General features: G+C 55.1%; 1 protein-coding gene across 2 annotated transcripts; it reads right to left on the bottom strand.

Moving 5' to 3' along the window:
* Positions 1-223: 223 nt before the first annotated feature.
* On the bottom strand, positions 224-8,655 carry GRB7 (growth factor receptor bound protein 7). 2 transcript variants are annotated; one of them, XM_030296571.1, is made up of 15 exons: positions 8,464-8,655; positions 4,304-4,460; positions 4,038-4,191; positions 3,698-3,854; positions 3,449-3,570; positions 3,280-3,357; positions 2,874-3,011; positions 2,422-2,532; positions 2,132-2,230; positions 1,799-1,879; positions 1,603-1,719; positions 1,363-1,417; positions 1,148-1,235; positions 949-1,042; positions 224-765 (listed from the first exon to the last, which is right to left on the bottom strand). In XM_030296571.1, exons 2-15 carry the CDS (start codon positions 4,453-4,455, stop codon positions 619-621), a joined length of 1,593 nt encoding a protein of 530 aa, XP_030152431.1. In that variant the 5' UTR covers positions 4,456-4,460; positions 8,464-8,655; the 3' UTR covers positions 224-618. The 2 variants fall into 2 exon arrangements, with proteins under 2 accessions (XP_030152431.1, XP_032447062.1); XM_032591171.1 differs by lacking the exon at positions 8,464-8,655 and adding an exon at positions 8,200-8,402.
* Between the last annotated feature and the right edge of the window lie 4,698 nt (positions 8,656-13,353).

Below are 13,353 nucleotides of genomic sequence, written 5' to 3'. Positions count from 1 at the left end.
GTTCAAGCCCCACATGGAGCCCTCTTCGGATCCTCTGTCCCCCTCTCTCTCCCTCTCTGCAAGGAAGAGAGAGAGAGGAAGAAAGAAAGAAAGAAAAGAAACATCCAGGCTGGAGGGTACCGGGCCTGGATCCATCGGACACATTTGCCAAGGCTGGTGCCCTCTTCTCCCACTCCCCTTCTCTACTCCAGCTAGCCAGGTCTTACCAGACAGAACCCATAGATGTATCAAAAAATAATCTTTATTGTCACTAGTATAAAACATGGCAGATCAACTGGCCTCTCAGTCTGTACAAAGTGTGGGGCATAAGACCACCTGGGCTACCCCATTTCTCCCAAAATGCCCTGCCCAGGGCAGTGCCCAGGAGTTCCGTGAAGGGGAGGGCCACCCCAAGTGCCTTCTCTTGAGGAGACAGGTCGGGGGTGGAGTGGGTGAGGAGCACTTTCTGCCTGAGGGAGGCAGAGGGGCCGAGGAGAAGACCCTCTGGAGTAGGAGAGCCCTCCAATAATTGTTCATGAGCCTGTCCCCACCTTCTGCCCCCTCCAAGTCCACCCTGTGAGCATCGGGGGCAGTGGCCAGCCTGGAACAGGCTGAGACCCATGCCTGCTTCTGTGGCCGTCAGAGGGCCACGCGGGTACAGCAGTGGCGCAGCAAGCATGGCAGGATGCCACGGTTCAGCTGGTGGAACTGCACAAGCTGCAGCAGGTCCGTGAAGCGAGTCTGGCCGTCATCCATGCTGAAGTAGAGGCGGCCCTCCTCCTCGCTCTGGGGGGACGGCCACAGGGGGCGGGGTGGAAGGTCAGGGAGGGACTCGAGGGGATCCCTCCTGATCAGGGCCGAGGTCCCCAGTGCTTGTGCAGGGGCAAAGGAGAGAGCGGGAGGCCGCAGATACACCACGGGCTGGGGAGCTTCTCGAGGGGGCCTGGTGAGGAGACAGGGATTACTCACCGGGAGGATGAGATAATGTTTGACCTTCTGCAGGTGGCACAGAGAGAGGACAAAGCCTTGTGGGTTCCGTTGACTCTCTCGAACAAGGAACAGGCTGCCAGGAGACAGGGCAACATTACCCGAGGACACACAGCTGCCGCCTGGACACGGGGCCTCTCCTGTCCCTGGGTCTGTTGGCCTGCTCAGCCCTGCCCCTTACCCGTCCACCAGGCCCTGCTGCCCGATGAGCCGCTGGCTCTCCTCTCGGGAGATGCGTCCATGGAACCAGGGTTGGGTGCGGTGGATGGCTGGAGTTGGGGGAGGCAGATGGGCCGTCACTCTGGGGAGGAGGTCCCCACACTAACCTCCCCCACCGGGAATGCTCAGAGAAGCCACGGCAGCCCCCACCCCTGGGGACGCCGGATGCTCACCCACCTGCACTGAGGCTCGTGCCTGAGCCTGGGGTGGGCAGGCTGAGACGATGGTTCTTCTGCAGAGCAGTGGGGGACACAGGGGATCAGGGCGTGACTGAGGTAACACCCGGCACCTCGAGAACATAGAGACCCTTTACGCACCTGGCGGCCCGCCTTACCCCACTCTTCGTCCCACACCATGGAAACCCACGTGGAGAGAAGGTGCCCAGTATAAACATGCAAATGGGTACAGGCCCCTCACCCTCCAGGCCTGGGCCTCCTCCAGGGCTGCACTCAGAGCTTCCCGGGGGTTCTCGATGACACGCCCAGCATGGCCAGAGAAGTCCATGGCCACCAGGGTGTTATCAGAGACACTCCTCTGTAGATGGGATAGGATGGAGAGGGGTCAGACGGGGTCAGGGCACCCACCCCCAGCTAACCCCCCTGTGTACACTCACCAAAGGTGGGGAACCCACACAGGACGGACGCAGGTGGCGAGACTGTGCCTGCTGATAATTCTTATACAGCTGCACCCCATACTGCGGGTTGGAGAGAGAAAGAGAACCTGAGGTCAAGCAGGTGCTGGCAGCTGGGCTGTGAAACCCACACACACCAGAACTCTCCAAGGGCAAGACTGCATCTCTGCCCTGGATAAGGAGCTTTCTGAAGCCGGAGTGAGGACTCCAGCCTTGGGCCCAACATACTAACAGAGCAAGGCTATGATGCCCCCTCATTCCTGGGGGCAGTTATAATTCCTCACTCATGCCCCCATGCCACTCCCAGGGTCTTACCTTGAAGAGGCGGAAAGCTGCTAACCAGCAGGTGCGGCTCTGCTCATCCTCGCTGCAGAAGACCCGAAGCCCCTTGTGGCCATTTCGAAGCTTATTTGGCTGTAGAGAGAGGAAACCAGCTGGTCCCATATCTGCCATTAGGACCAGATATCTGTCTCCGTAGGGCAGGACACAGGGCAGAGGGCAGGGGGAGGAGTCTGGGTGTCCCAGATGGGAGCTCAAAAGCCCTAGGTAAGATCCCAGGGCCTGAGCAGCTCCCGTTGCCTCCCAGGCCAGGCCAGGGTCTTTACCTTAATACAGAAGCCGAAGTCCGTGGGCATCCCATAGAGCTTGCGGCCCTGGGTCACCACGTACACGTTGGACTCGTTCACATCTGCTACATACTGCAGATGCCTTGGATCCTGTGCAGCACGGGTAGACAGGACTTGTAACAGGCAGACCCTGTCCCCCTATTATTGTCCCAGTAAGCCAGCTGGGGAGATGTCAGGACCAGAGAGGAGCAGAGAAGTGCCTCAGGTCACACAGCAAACAAAAGCAGAGCCAGGGCTCGAACTCAGTTTCACCTGCCTTTCCCACCACTACTTCCTGGGGTAGGTAAGCTAGGAGGAAAAGAGGAGCAGCTGAGGGTCTCAGGGTCCAGGGGAAGAAAGGTCCAGGAGTTCCAACAGGGAAGGGACAACTCCTAGAAGGACCAGGAATGGGATACCCTAGGGGCTGGGGCTGTCAACCTTCAAGACCTCACCTTGGAGGTGCCCTTGGTGGAGTAATAGAGGCCAGACCGGCGCAGGAAGCAGAAGAAGCGTTTCCAAAGCTTCCGTCCTGACCCTCGAAGCTGCAGGAAGCCCTGGATCTCTGGGAAGCTGCCTGCATTCAGGAAGTTCTGAGGCCAGAAGAGAGCAGGAAGAGCGTGAGACGCCAAAAGGGAGACAGGGAGATACACACACACATACACAAAGGCCTTCATAAGAGAAGGTGGTCCACATAGATTTACCGTCCCATTTACCAGATGCAGAAACCTGACGCTCAGCCAGGAAAAGTAACTTGTCCGGTCGTTTAGGACCGTGCTAAGCCCTCCACCACACACAGGAAAGGCACAATGCTTAAGGGTCAAAAAGCGACAGGAATCATGACTGGAAATATCCCTTTACCTGGATGAGGTCTTCATGGGATATGCCTGTGTGTGCATCCAGACAGCTGGAGACCATCTTTTCCGGGAACAGGGAGTGCTGGGGGGAAACGAGAAAGGAGCCAGGGATTGAGGGCCCAGGTTGGGGATCAGGGTATCCCAGTGCCCAGACCCCCTGCACCCACACTCACTGGGGAGCTCTTGAACAGTTCATACTTGGCGAAGTTCTTCCGGAAGACAAAGCGGCTGTCTCCACCAATGGGCCAGGCAGCCTGCACTTCCACCACTGACTCGTGGTCCTCCAAGCCCCGCTCTGGCGTCAAGGGCAAAAAGCAGGGCTCAGCGGAGACCTGCCAGGCCTCCCAGATGAGCCACCTGCCCAGCCCAACGTGTGAAGCATTTGCCTACCTACCCAGGCAGCCCCCTCCACCCCAACTCACCCAGCGCCAGATGGGGGTGGCACTCCACCAGCCCCCAGTTTTCATCGCTCAGGGCGTGAGCCCGCTGCACCAGCATTTCACACACGTAGCGAGCCGTGGCACCTGCCGCCACCTCCACAGACCGGCAAGCCCCATCTTCACTGTACACCTTTACTACCTGTGCCCCGGGAATTGCAGATGACTTGAGGAAGGGCAAAGGGTGGTTATTTCCCTTCTGCTGCTGCTACACCTGCAGGGATTCCTGATCAAATCCCCCAGCCTCCACGGAAGTGGCAGCATACCCACCCTCATATCCACAGCATCCCCATATCCCTGCCTTCTCTCTCCCAAGACAACTCACATGGGGGCGGCTGGCGTCTCGAGGGAGCAGCCCCCTTGCACTGGAGGGCCCCCCAAGAATGGGGGTCTGTGAAGGAGGACTGCAGAGCTCAGGGAAGGGGTTGGGGATGGAGGGTAGAGAGCTTGTCCGCAGCTCCTCCTCTCGAAGAAGATTCCTGTGGCCCAAGGTAAGGGGCGGAGAAGAGTTGACTGCAAGCTTCTGTCTCACCCCGGCGCTGACCGCCTCCCCACCACCAGCCCCTCCTCAGCTCCATCACCCCATAGTACCTGCTGGTTGGAATGGGCAGAGGCTGGGACCTCTTCACCTCCCCAGGCAGAGGGGCATCGGGAGGCGGGGGAGTCCCAGGAGGGGTCCCAGGGGTCAGGTACAGATCTTCTGGGGAGCTGCTGAGATGAGGTGGAGACAGACCCAGCTCCATAACATCTGAGGGAGAAGAGGGGGCTGGAAGTGGCTGATCTTGACCCCTTGTCCTGGGAAAAGGGGCCAAGAGGACCCAGACCTCCTGACTTCACACAGCTGCCAAGGGGCCCCTCAGAGTTTGCCCAGCACCTCATTGCCCTCCCTCTAACTGGAGTTTCTCTGGAGCCTCTGGGGAAGGGTAGAGTGAGTCCATTTACAAAAAGGGACTTCAGGTCCCTGAGAAGGAAGCATTCTTGCCCCCATCGCAGGTGAGTCAGGGAGTAAAACCTGGTGTTTGGACTCCAAGTCCAGTGCCCTTCTTTTAGCCCCAGGTTGCCCAGGGGAAGAGCTAAGAGGGTCCCACTCCGCCACCATGGGGCAACAGACTCCATAACCCACAGACTGTTCGAGGCTCAGACTTTCAGTCTCTGAGCATGCTCTGAGCACAGGGCACTCAGCTCCTCCGGGCTCTGCCCCAGGTTTTTCCAGTGCTTTGTTGCCAGACCTGGTTGCCAGAGCCTGTTGTGGCAACGCCTGCCCAAGTGCTGAGTGATGCACAGAAGGGGAGAAGGAGGTGGGCCAGGATAGGAACCAGGAGGGCAGGAGGCAGGCTCAGCTGCAGTGAGAAGGACAGGACTAACCTGGGGGCCCTGGCCCCAGCAGCCCCCAAACCTTGTGTGCCCTCCCCAGATTCTTCCTCCCGCCCAACTTTCTTGAAGCCCCAATGCCAGAGCTCCCCCCTCTGAGCAGCCTTCCTGGATTTTCCACCTTCAGACTGAAGGTCTCCCTCTCTGCACTGTGCTGGGGACTCTGTGCCAATTACGTGCACCTGTCTTACCCACCCACTGGTCTGAAGACGCCTGGCACTGCTAAGCAAGGCCAGGGTCTTACCCATGTCTTATCACCCACAGGTGCTGCACAGGTACCTGAGACAAGTAAGGACAGGAGAGCTGGGGCAAAAATGCCCACCGGGGGCAGAGGCAGCACGGGCTCCTCCTCCACAGGAAGAAAGACCCCTTTGGCTGGGTGAGGACCTGGGAGCACCTGAGACCTGGGCCAGCGCTGTTAGGCTGCTGGGGGCACCTGGCATTGACCCTCCAGGATGGGGTAGGTCCCGGACTCTTAAGTGAGGGGATCTGGGGGACAGGTGAGTCAGGGTGGGGCGGGACAGCACTGCCTGGGGCTCTCTATTCAACCTTGACTCATCTGCACAACTTCCTGGCTTAGGAGAAACACAAACAACCCTGCCTCTGCCCACCTCCCTCCACTCCCGCCCCCAACCTACCAGCCTAGGAGGAATGGGGGAGGCACAGGGCAGGGACAGGATGGGGGAGAAAGAAGCTGCCTGGCCTGCAGCTCCTCTGACATCATTTTCTCCTCCCCACCCTTGGCCCACCTCCAGTACAGGTGGGACTGAAGTCAGCCCCCAATCTGGTAGCCACCACCCAGCCCAGGAGCCCCCTCCCCCAAGGAGAGAAAAAAGGCCCGGCCTGGATTTCAAAGGCCCATCTGGAGTGGAGCTGACCTCCACCGATGCCCTCACTCACCACAAAGAAGAAACCACGAAGTGCTCTCTATCCTGGCTGGGGCCTACCAGGCTTTCATTCTGATGCTGCTGCCCACCCCTGGAACCCAGGACTCAGTGGCTCAGAGGACTCCTCTACATCAACCCTGGGGGATGAGGGTCCTCCTGACACACTCTTCAGGGTGTCCTGGCTGGAAGGGTACTACAGGAGCAGAAGTAGAAAGTCAAGACACCCAAGAGGACAGACACAGACAGGCAGAGAAAGGAAGGTTGGAGGGAGAGACAGGGAGGGGGCTCAGGGTCCTGCAGGGAAGGGTAAAACACACCCACCAGTGAACATCAACAGACACCAGAACATCAACAACAAAACGCAGTGTCCCCACTCCCATCCCGTTTATCCTCTGGCAACCAGCCCTGGTGACTTCACTCCAGGGAGAGGGAGACTGGGGGAGGGGGGTGTGCAGGGAAGCCAGACAGGATATCAGAGACCAAAACTGGGGTCCTCCTCCACCCCAGGGAAGAGGAATCAGGGCAGTGTTTGGACCGGGAAAGGGGAGAAGATCTAAATCAGAATCAGATTAGATAGAGTCTGGCCTCAGAGGGCTGGAGGGCCGACTGAAGACTTGGGTTTGGCCTTTCCATCCTTCACCCTGCCCTTCAGACCCTTCCAAGACAAGAGAAGAGTGGGGCAGTTAGGACCAAATAGATGAAACTGGGAGAAGAATGGGGGTCCTAGCTGTGGGGCCCTGGCAGGCCCCCTCCCAAGAAACCTGAACTCTCAAACTGGGGCCCTCAGAAAGCTTCTGTTGAAGAAACAGACCCCCATAATCTATCAGTCCCTGAAACACAGCAACTCCACGCCGAAGCTTCCCCTATGGCCTCTCCTGCCCCGCGGCTCCGGCCCCACCCTCCTTCCCGCCGTCCCAGCCTCCTGCCTCCTTGTTTACTTCCTGAATCTCGCCCCACCTGGCTGGCCCCAAGGGCGGGTGGCAGGGCAAGAAAACAAGGCCACCTCCGCTGCTAACCAGGGGAGGGGGAGGGGCCGGCAGGGCCGAGGCCCGGGCTGGGGACCAGCAGGTGGCGGGAAGGCCCCCGTCTGGCCCAGCACTCCCCTCCCCGCCCCCATCGGGATTTATTGTAAGGGGAGGAAGGCTCAACCTTCGGGGGAGTTCTGGGGGTACAGGGCCCAGGTGAGGAGGCGGGAAACCCCTAGGTGACCCAGAGTTGGGGGGAGGGTCCAGGACCCTGAGGCCCCGCCCACTCCCTCACTCGAAAAAAATGACCAATGCGAAAAGGGAGGGTAAGCTCTCTTAAAGTTTAATTTGGGAAGAATGCTGGAGTGTCTGTGGAGTTAATCATTACACACTGCTTGCCTTCGTGGAGGGCTCCCCCAGCAGGATCAGGGGGACAAGGGAGACCAGAGTCCAGGGCAGGCCGACCAAGAGGGGCGGTGGGGTTGGGAGACTTTCCAACGCAAACAGGTGCATTCTCCATCCCCGTAGTGCCAGGGAGACCCAGATTCTGTCTTTGTGCAAACACTACCCCCCCAAACATGTACACACACTTTCCCTTGGCCCCACTGCACTGCTGACCCCCGGCACCAGCCCCCCAGCCTTCGAGCCTTCCTTCTGAAGCCGGGAAAGACCCTCAGGCCTGCCCCGCCCCCACCTTCCCTTCCGAGGGTAGGACCCTGTGTTCTGAGCAGGCAAACAATAGGAGAAGGAGTTCTAGCAACTTCAGGGAACCCTCTCCTCTACTGCCCTCCAAATTGGAGGGTACCCCTTCCCCAGGGGAGACGTCAATCTTTAGTAGAGCCTTGGGGAAACCTCAAACGGGTAACCTCAGGCTGAGCAAGGAATGATCCGAGGCAGCTCTCGGTATTCGGCCCCCCTCCCAGCCCTCTTTCTGGGGAGGTGGGGAGGGGCTTCAGCGGGAAAGCAGCGTCTCTGGAAGGAGAGGATCAGAGATCTTCCTTTCTCAACCCCATCAGCAGCTTTGTCCGGGGGCCAGAGGGAGGCGGGGTACAGGGAGGGAAATAAGGAATAAGGAAGACAGGAAATGAGAATAGGGAAAGACTGAGAGCAGATGGTGAGGAAGGGGCGGGATATGGGAGACTGGAGAAAAAAGAGAAAGTGAGGCCGCCAGAGTAACGCAGAAGGAGGCTGGATCTTTCCAAATTGGCCCCAGACCTGCTGCTCCTCCCCACCCTCGCGATGAAGGGCCCGTTTTGGTCCTTACCTGCACCCTGGCGTTGGAACACTTGGCTGGGGCCACCGGTTTAGGGAGAGAGACGCCTGGCCCTTAACTACCTGTCCCCCTCCTGCCCCCGCCCTTGGCCTGACATCACTGAAGGGGAGAGGGAAGGGGGGAGCCAGGCGGCTGTCCGTCCGCCCATCAGGGCAGCCTGCCAGCTCCTGGCCCTGAGACCCGCACAGCCTGGGGCCCTGGTGGGGCTGGGGGTGGGAGCAGATTATCGTCTGGGACCCATCCTGGCAACCTTACCTAGAGAAGCCCCAGCAGGAGTAGCAGGACACGGGGTCCGAAGTCCGGTTCTGTCTAGGGACCCCAGATACCTGGACTTGATTTCAAATCCACTCCCTCTTCCCTACAGGTGGTAGGAGGGCGTCCTGACTTTGGAGGTAGAAGTGAGGGTTGGGGGAGGGACAGCCCTATGTGTCCAGGCTTCTGGACGAAGGAAACTAAAATTATCTTGGGCAGGTGGGGGCGGGGCCGGGGGGGTGGGAAGCATGGGAGGAGGAACCACAGGAGGAGGGGCGGGGACTCTGACACTCTACTCTGGCTGGGATTGTTTTTGCCCTTCTTAGCCAGCCAGCAGGTGCCAGGGGAGAGGCGGGGAAGACAGTCGAACTGAACAGCCTCCAGAGCGAAGATCTGGAGTCCTCGTGACCTGGGAGGGAGGGGCTGGGGGCTGGAAGGTAAGGGGAAACGACCCGCGCACCCTTCCCCAGGCTCCTCACCAAATCGGGTCTGCTCATTGGCCAAGCTAGGGGGCCTGTCTGCGGCTCTGAGTCCCACTTGATGGGGCAAAGAGCACTCAGCGAAAGAGGGAAGCCAGCCAGAGGGGTGTCCAGCAATAAGGCCTGCCCCTTGACCTCCAGCCACAGTCTGGCCACCCAGCCTGCACCCTGGCCCTCAGAGGCACCCAGAGTATGTTCTCCCTTCTTTGCAAAGTCCAGGGTCTCAGCTTCTTCTGAAATTGAAAGAGTTAGGCAGGGTCTCATGGTGAGAGGAGTGATCTGGGGGAAGCTCTGGCCAGGTGCCAGGGGACACGCCCTCCTCCCCCCCCCGCCCCCCCCTTCTGAGCCATCACTTTAGCTCACTCTTTCAGCATTAGGCACACACAGGGGTCAGGGAGAAGGCCTGGATCAAAGGCAGTGGTCACCTCCCAACCAGGAGTTGGTGACAGTTGGGTAAACAAACAGTCCATAGAGTGATAAGAGGTCTGCCCTGGGGGACCATCAAGGAGTGGCTCTAGCCTCAACTTTCTCCAAATGGGTTTTCCTTGGAAAAACCAGTATAAGTGGACCAAGCAAAGAAGTGGGGGAGGGGACAAGGTCACCTGGGCCATGGAGCAGTTTGTGCAAAGCACAGTAGGCAATTCACTCAATCATTCCTTCATTCGTTCAGTTAATATTTGTTAAGTACTGGGGCGCCTGGGTGGCTCAGTGGGTTAAGCATCTGACTTCAGCTCAGGTCATGATCTCACACTCTGTGAGTTCGAGCCCCGCATCGGGCTCAGTGCTGACAGCTCAGAGCCTGGAGCCTGCTTCAGATTCTGTGTCTCCCTCTCTCCTTGCCCCTCCCCTGTTCATGCTGTGTCTCTGTCTCAAAAATAAATAAAAAAACATTAAAAAAAATTTGTTAAGTACCTACTAAATGCCAACTGCAAGCTTGGTACTGGGGAAAAAGTGGGGAGAAACAAAAACAGATCCTGCCCTTATCCTCATGCAGCCCAGTTGGAGAGACTGATGTTAACCAAAGAATGACACATAGGCGCCTGGGTGGCTCCAGTCGGTGGAGCATCTGACTTCGGCTCAGTCATGATCCCATGTTTCATGAGTTCAAGCCCATATTGGGCACACTGCTGTCAGTGCAGAGCCCACTTTGGATCCTCTGTCCCCCTCTCTTCCCCTCCCCTGCTCATTCTCTCTCTCTCTCAAAAATGAATAAACATTAGGAAAAAAAATCACACAAAAAATAAGGGGCACCTGGGTGGCTCAGTCAGTTAAGTGTCCAACTCTTGATTTTGACTCAGGTCGCAATCTCACAGTTCATGAGGTTGAGCCATGTGTCGGGCTCTGCGCTGACAGCTAGGAGCCTTCTTAGGATTCTCTTTCTTCCTCTCTCTCTACCCCTCAGCTGCTCGCTCACTCTCTGAAAATAAACTAAAAAAAAAAAAAAAAGAACCCCACAAAAATAAGAAATGACAGGTGACAAATATGCTGGGAAAATGACTCACCCAGGGAGTTGGGGAAGCCTTCTCCGTGGAAGTGACAATTGAGCACAGGGGAAGCTAGGTCTGGAGCAGGGAGAAGGTTGAGATTGGTGGGTGGGAATGGGGGGGGGCACCTTTCATGATGGGGAAACAAGTGCCAAGTGCCGAAGCCCTTGGCAGGAGGGGACACAGCACACAGAGGCAGAGTGGGGTTGAGAAGAAGGAAGGAGAGGAGGCCACACAGGTAAGCTTGAGCAGGTGTGGAGAAAAGCAAGCGTTTCGGACTGAGCTGTGTTTCTCCAAGTGTAGCCTGTGACCACCTGCCTCCACATCTCCCTAGGCTTGTATATAAAAACAGATCCCTGGGCCCCTCCCCACCTACTGAATCTCAGTCTCTGGGGCCAAGACCCAGGAATGTGTGGTATTGACAAGCCCTCAGGTGGTTAAACCAGGTTTAAGAGCCATCCATCCTGTCTGTCCAGACAGGCAGGAACTATGGGCAGAGGCCAGACCCTGCAGTGTCTCTCTGGGCTTGAGCAGAGGTGAAGAGAAGTGGGCAGATTTATATTTTGGAAAGATCGCTCTGGATGTTGAAGGATGGGGTAGAGAAGGAAGCCAGAGTCGGAAGGCTGAGTGCTGTAGGATTCCATGTATAGGCTTTCTGGAGGGGGTGGAACCATAAGGACAGAAAGCAGATCTGGGGTTGGGGAAGAGGGATCGGGGTTGACTGCAAAGAGCACAGGGACTTGTGAGGAGGTAATGGAGCTGTTCTGTATCTTGGTCATGGTGGTGGATATACAACTATATGTTAGGACTCGCAGAAAGGTACACTCAAGAGGGCAAATTTTACTCTGTATAAGTTATATCTGAGGTTTTTTTAATAAAAAAAAAAGAAACGACAACAAAAAAAGAATAGTTTTATAAGTTAATGGAATAGAATCAAAAGTCCAAATATAAACCCTTACATTTCTGACCAAATGATTTTTGACAAAGGTGCAAAGACAATTGGGGGGGGGGGCGGAGATTAGTTTTTTCAGTAAATGGTTCTAGGACAATCAACATGCCAAAAGATGAATTTAGATCGTTACCTCACACAATCTACAAAAATTAACTCAAAATAGATCCTAGACCTAAACGTGAGAGCTAAAATGAAACCTCTGAAGAAACCATGGGGAAAAAAATCTTCATGACCTTGAGTTAGGCAGAGATCTTAGGTGCAACAGCAAAAGCACAAGTAACAAATGAAAAAATCAGTAAATTATACGTCATCAAAATAAAATTCTTTTTGCACTCCAAAAGATACCATTAAGAAAATTTAAAAAACAAAACAAAACACCTGTTAAAAACTGGGGGAAAATGTTTGCAAATCATATATCTGCTTAGGGACTTTGTATCCAGAATATATAAAGTACTCTTATGAATCAATAATAAAGAAACAAACAACCCAATTAAAAATGGGCAAAAGATTTGAAGAGATGTTTTTCCACGTAAGATAGAAGGATGGCTAATAAACACATGAAAAGGTGCTCAACATCATTAGTCATTAGAGAAATGCAAATTAAAACCACAATGAGATACCACCCCACGCCCACCAGGATGGCTATAATCAGAGACAGACAATAAGCGTTGACAGGGATATGGGTAAACAAATCCTCATATAGCTGATGGGAATGTAAAATGGTACAGGCACTTTGGAATAACAGTCTGGCAGTTTCTCAAAAAGTTAAACATACCATGTAACCCAGCAATTCTACTAAAGAAATGAAACACATGTACCTACAAAGACACTTGGGCGTTCGTAGCAGCATTATTCAAAATAGCTAAAAACTGGAAACTGGAAACTCAAATGGCCATCAACCGGTATTGAATAGATAAACAGAAGGTGGTATATCTATACGATGGGATACTGCACACCAACAAAAAGGAAAAAAACTACTGTACGTGATATAGCACGGATGAACCTCAAAAACTTTACACTGAACAGGGGTGCCTGGGTGGCTCAGTCTGTCCAGTGACCCATTCTTGGTTTAGGCTCAGGTCATGATCTCTTGGGGTTCATGGGTTCAAGCCCCAAGCAGGCTTGGGATTCTTTCTCTCTCCATTTCTTTCTGCCTCCCCCCCACCCCCTCTCAAAACTAAATAAACATTAAAACACACACACACACACACACACACACACACACACACACCTTTATACGGAATGAAAAAAAGCCAGAAGCAAAAAAATGGATATTATAGCATTCCATTTATATTAAATGTCCAGAAAAGGCAAGTTTATAGACAGAAAGCAGATCAATGGATGCCTAGGGCTGGAGCCAGGAGCGGGACTGACTGCATACACGCAGGAGTGACCTTTCTAGGTTGATGGAAAGGTTCTGTAACTGGATTGCAGTGGTGGTGGCACAATTCTATAAACCACTGAATCTGTTTTTAAAATGCATGGTTTGAAGAGATGCTGATGTAGGTAACCTGTTAGGATACTACGGTGGGACTCCGGGGAGGAAAAAGGCAGCGAGACAGCCTCCATATTTGGAGTTGGAAAATGGGAATGATGCCGGCCCTGTAGTGAGAGCAGGATGAGATAGGGGAGGTGCAGGAACAGGACAGGAGTGATGGGAGCATGGAGCTTGAGGAGTGGGAACCCCGAAGCCTAAGGGTCCCAAATGCAGGGGAGAGGCCGTCACTGCCCCGCTTTTGCTTACAGTTTTGGAGCTTAAGAATCAGAAGTACTTGAGTGCTTAACCATGAGGTGGTTTAAAAAGTCATCAGCATGTTTGCAAGAAATGGCAACTATTCCACACCATCCGCCAACCCCAGGCCGAGTCCGCTTGCCCCATCACTTTCGCTTCCTTTTGTAACCTGGGAAGCGCTTTACAGATATTCAGTAGGTTATATAAGACGGTGACGTCCAGCAGATACGAGGTGCGGGGCAAGGA

The sequence above is a fragment of the Lynx canadensis genome, chromosome E1, assembly GCF_007474595.2.
Source record: "Lynx canadensis isolate LIC74 chromosome E1, mLynCan4.pri.v2, whole genome shotgun sequence".
NCBI classification, from domain to species: Eukaryota; Metazoa; Chordata; class Mammalia; order Carnivora; family Felidae; genus Lynx; species Lynx canadensis.
The sequence above is the reverse complement of the archived record's forward strand: the minus strand, read 5'-3'. Positions and strand labels throughout refer to the sequence as shown.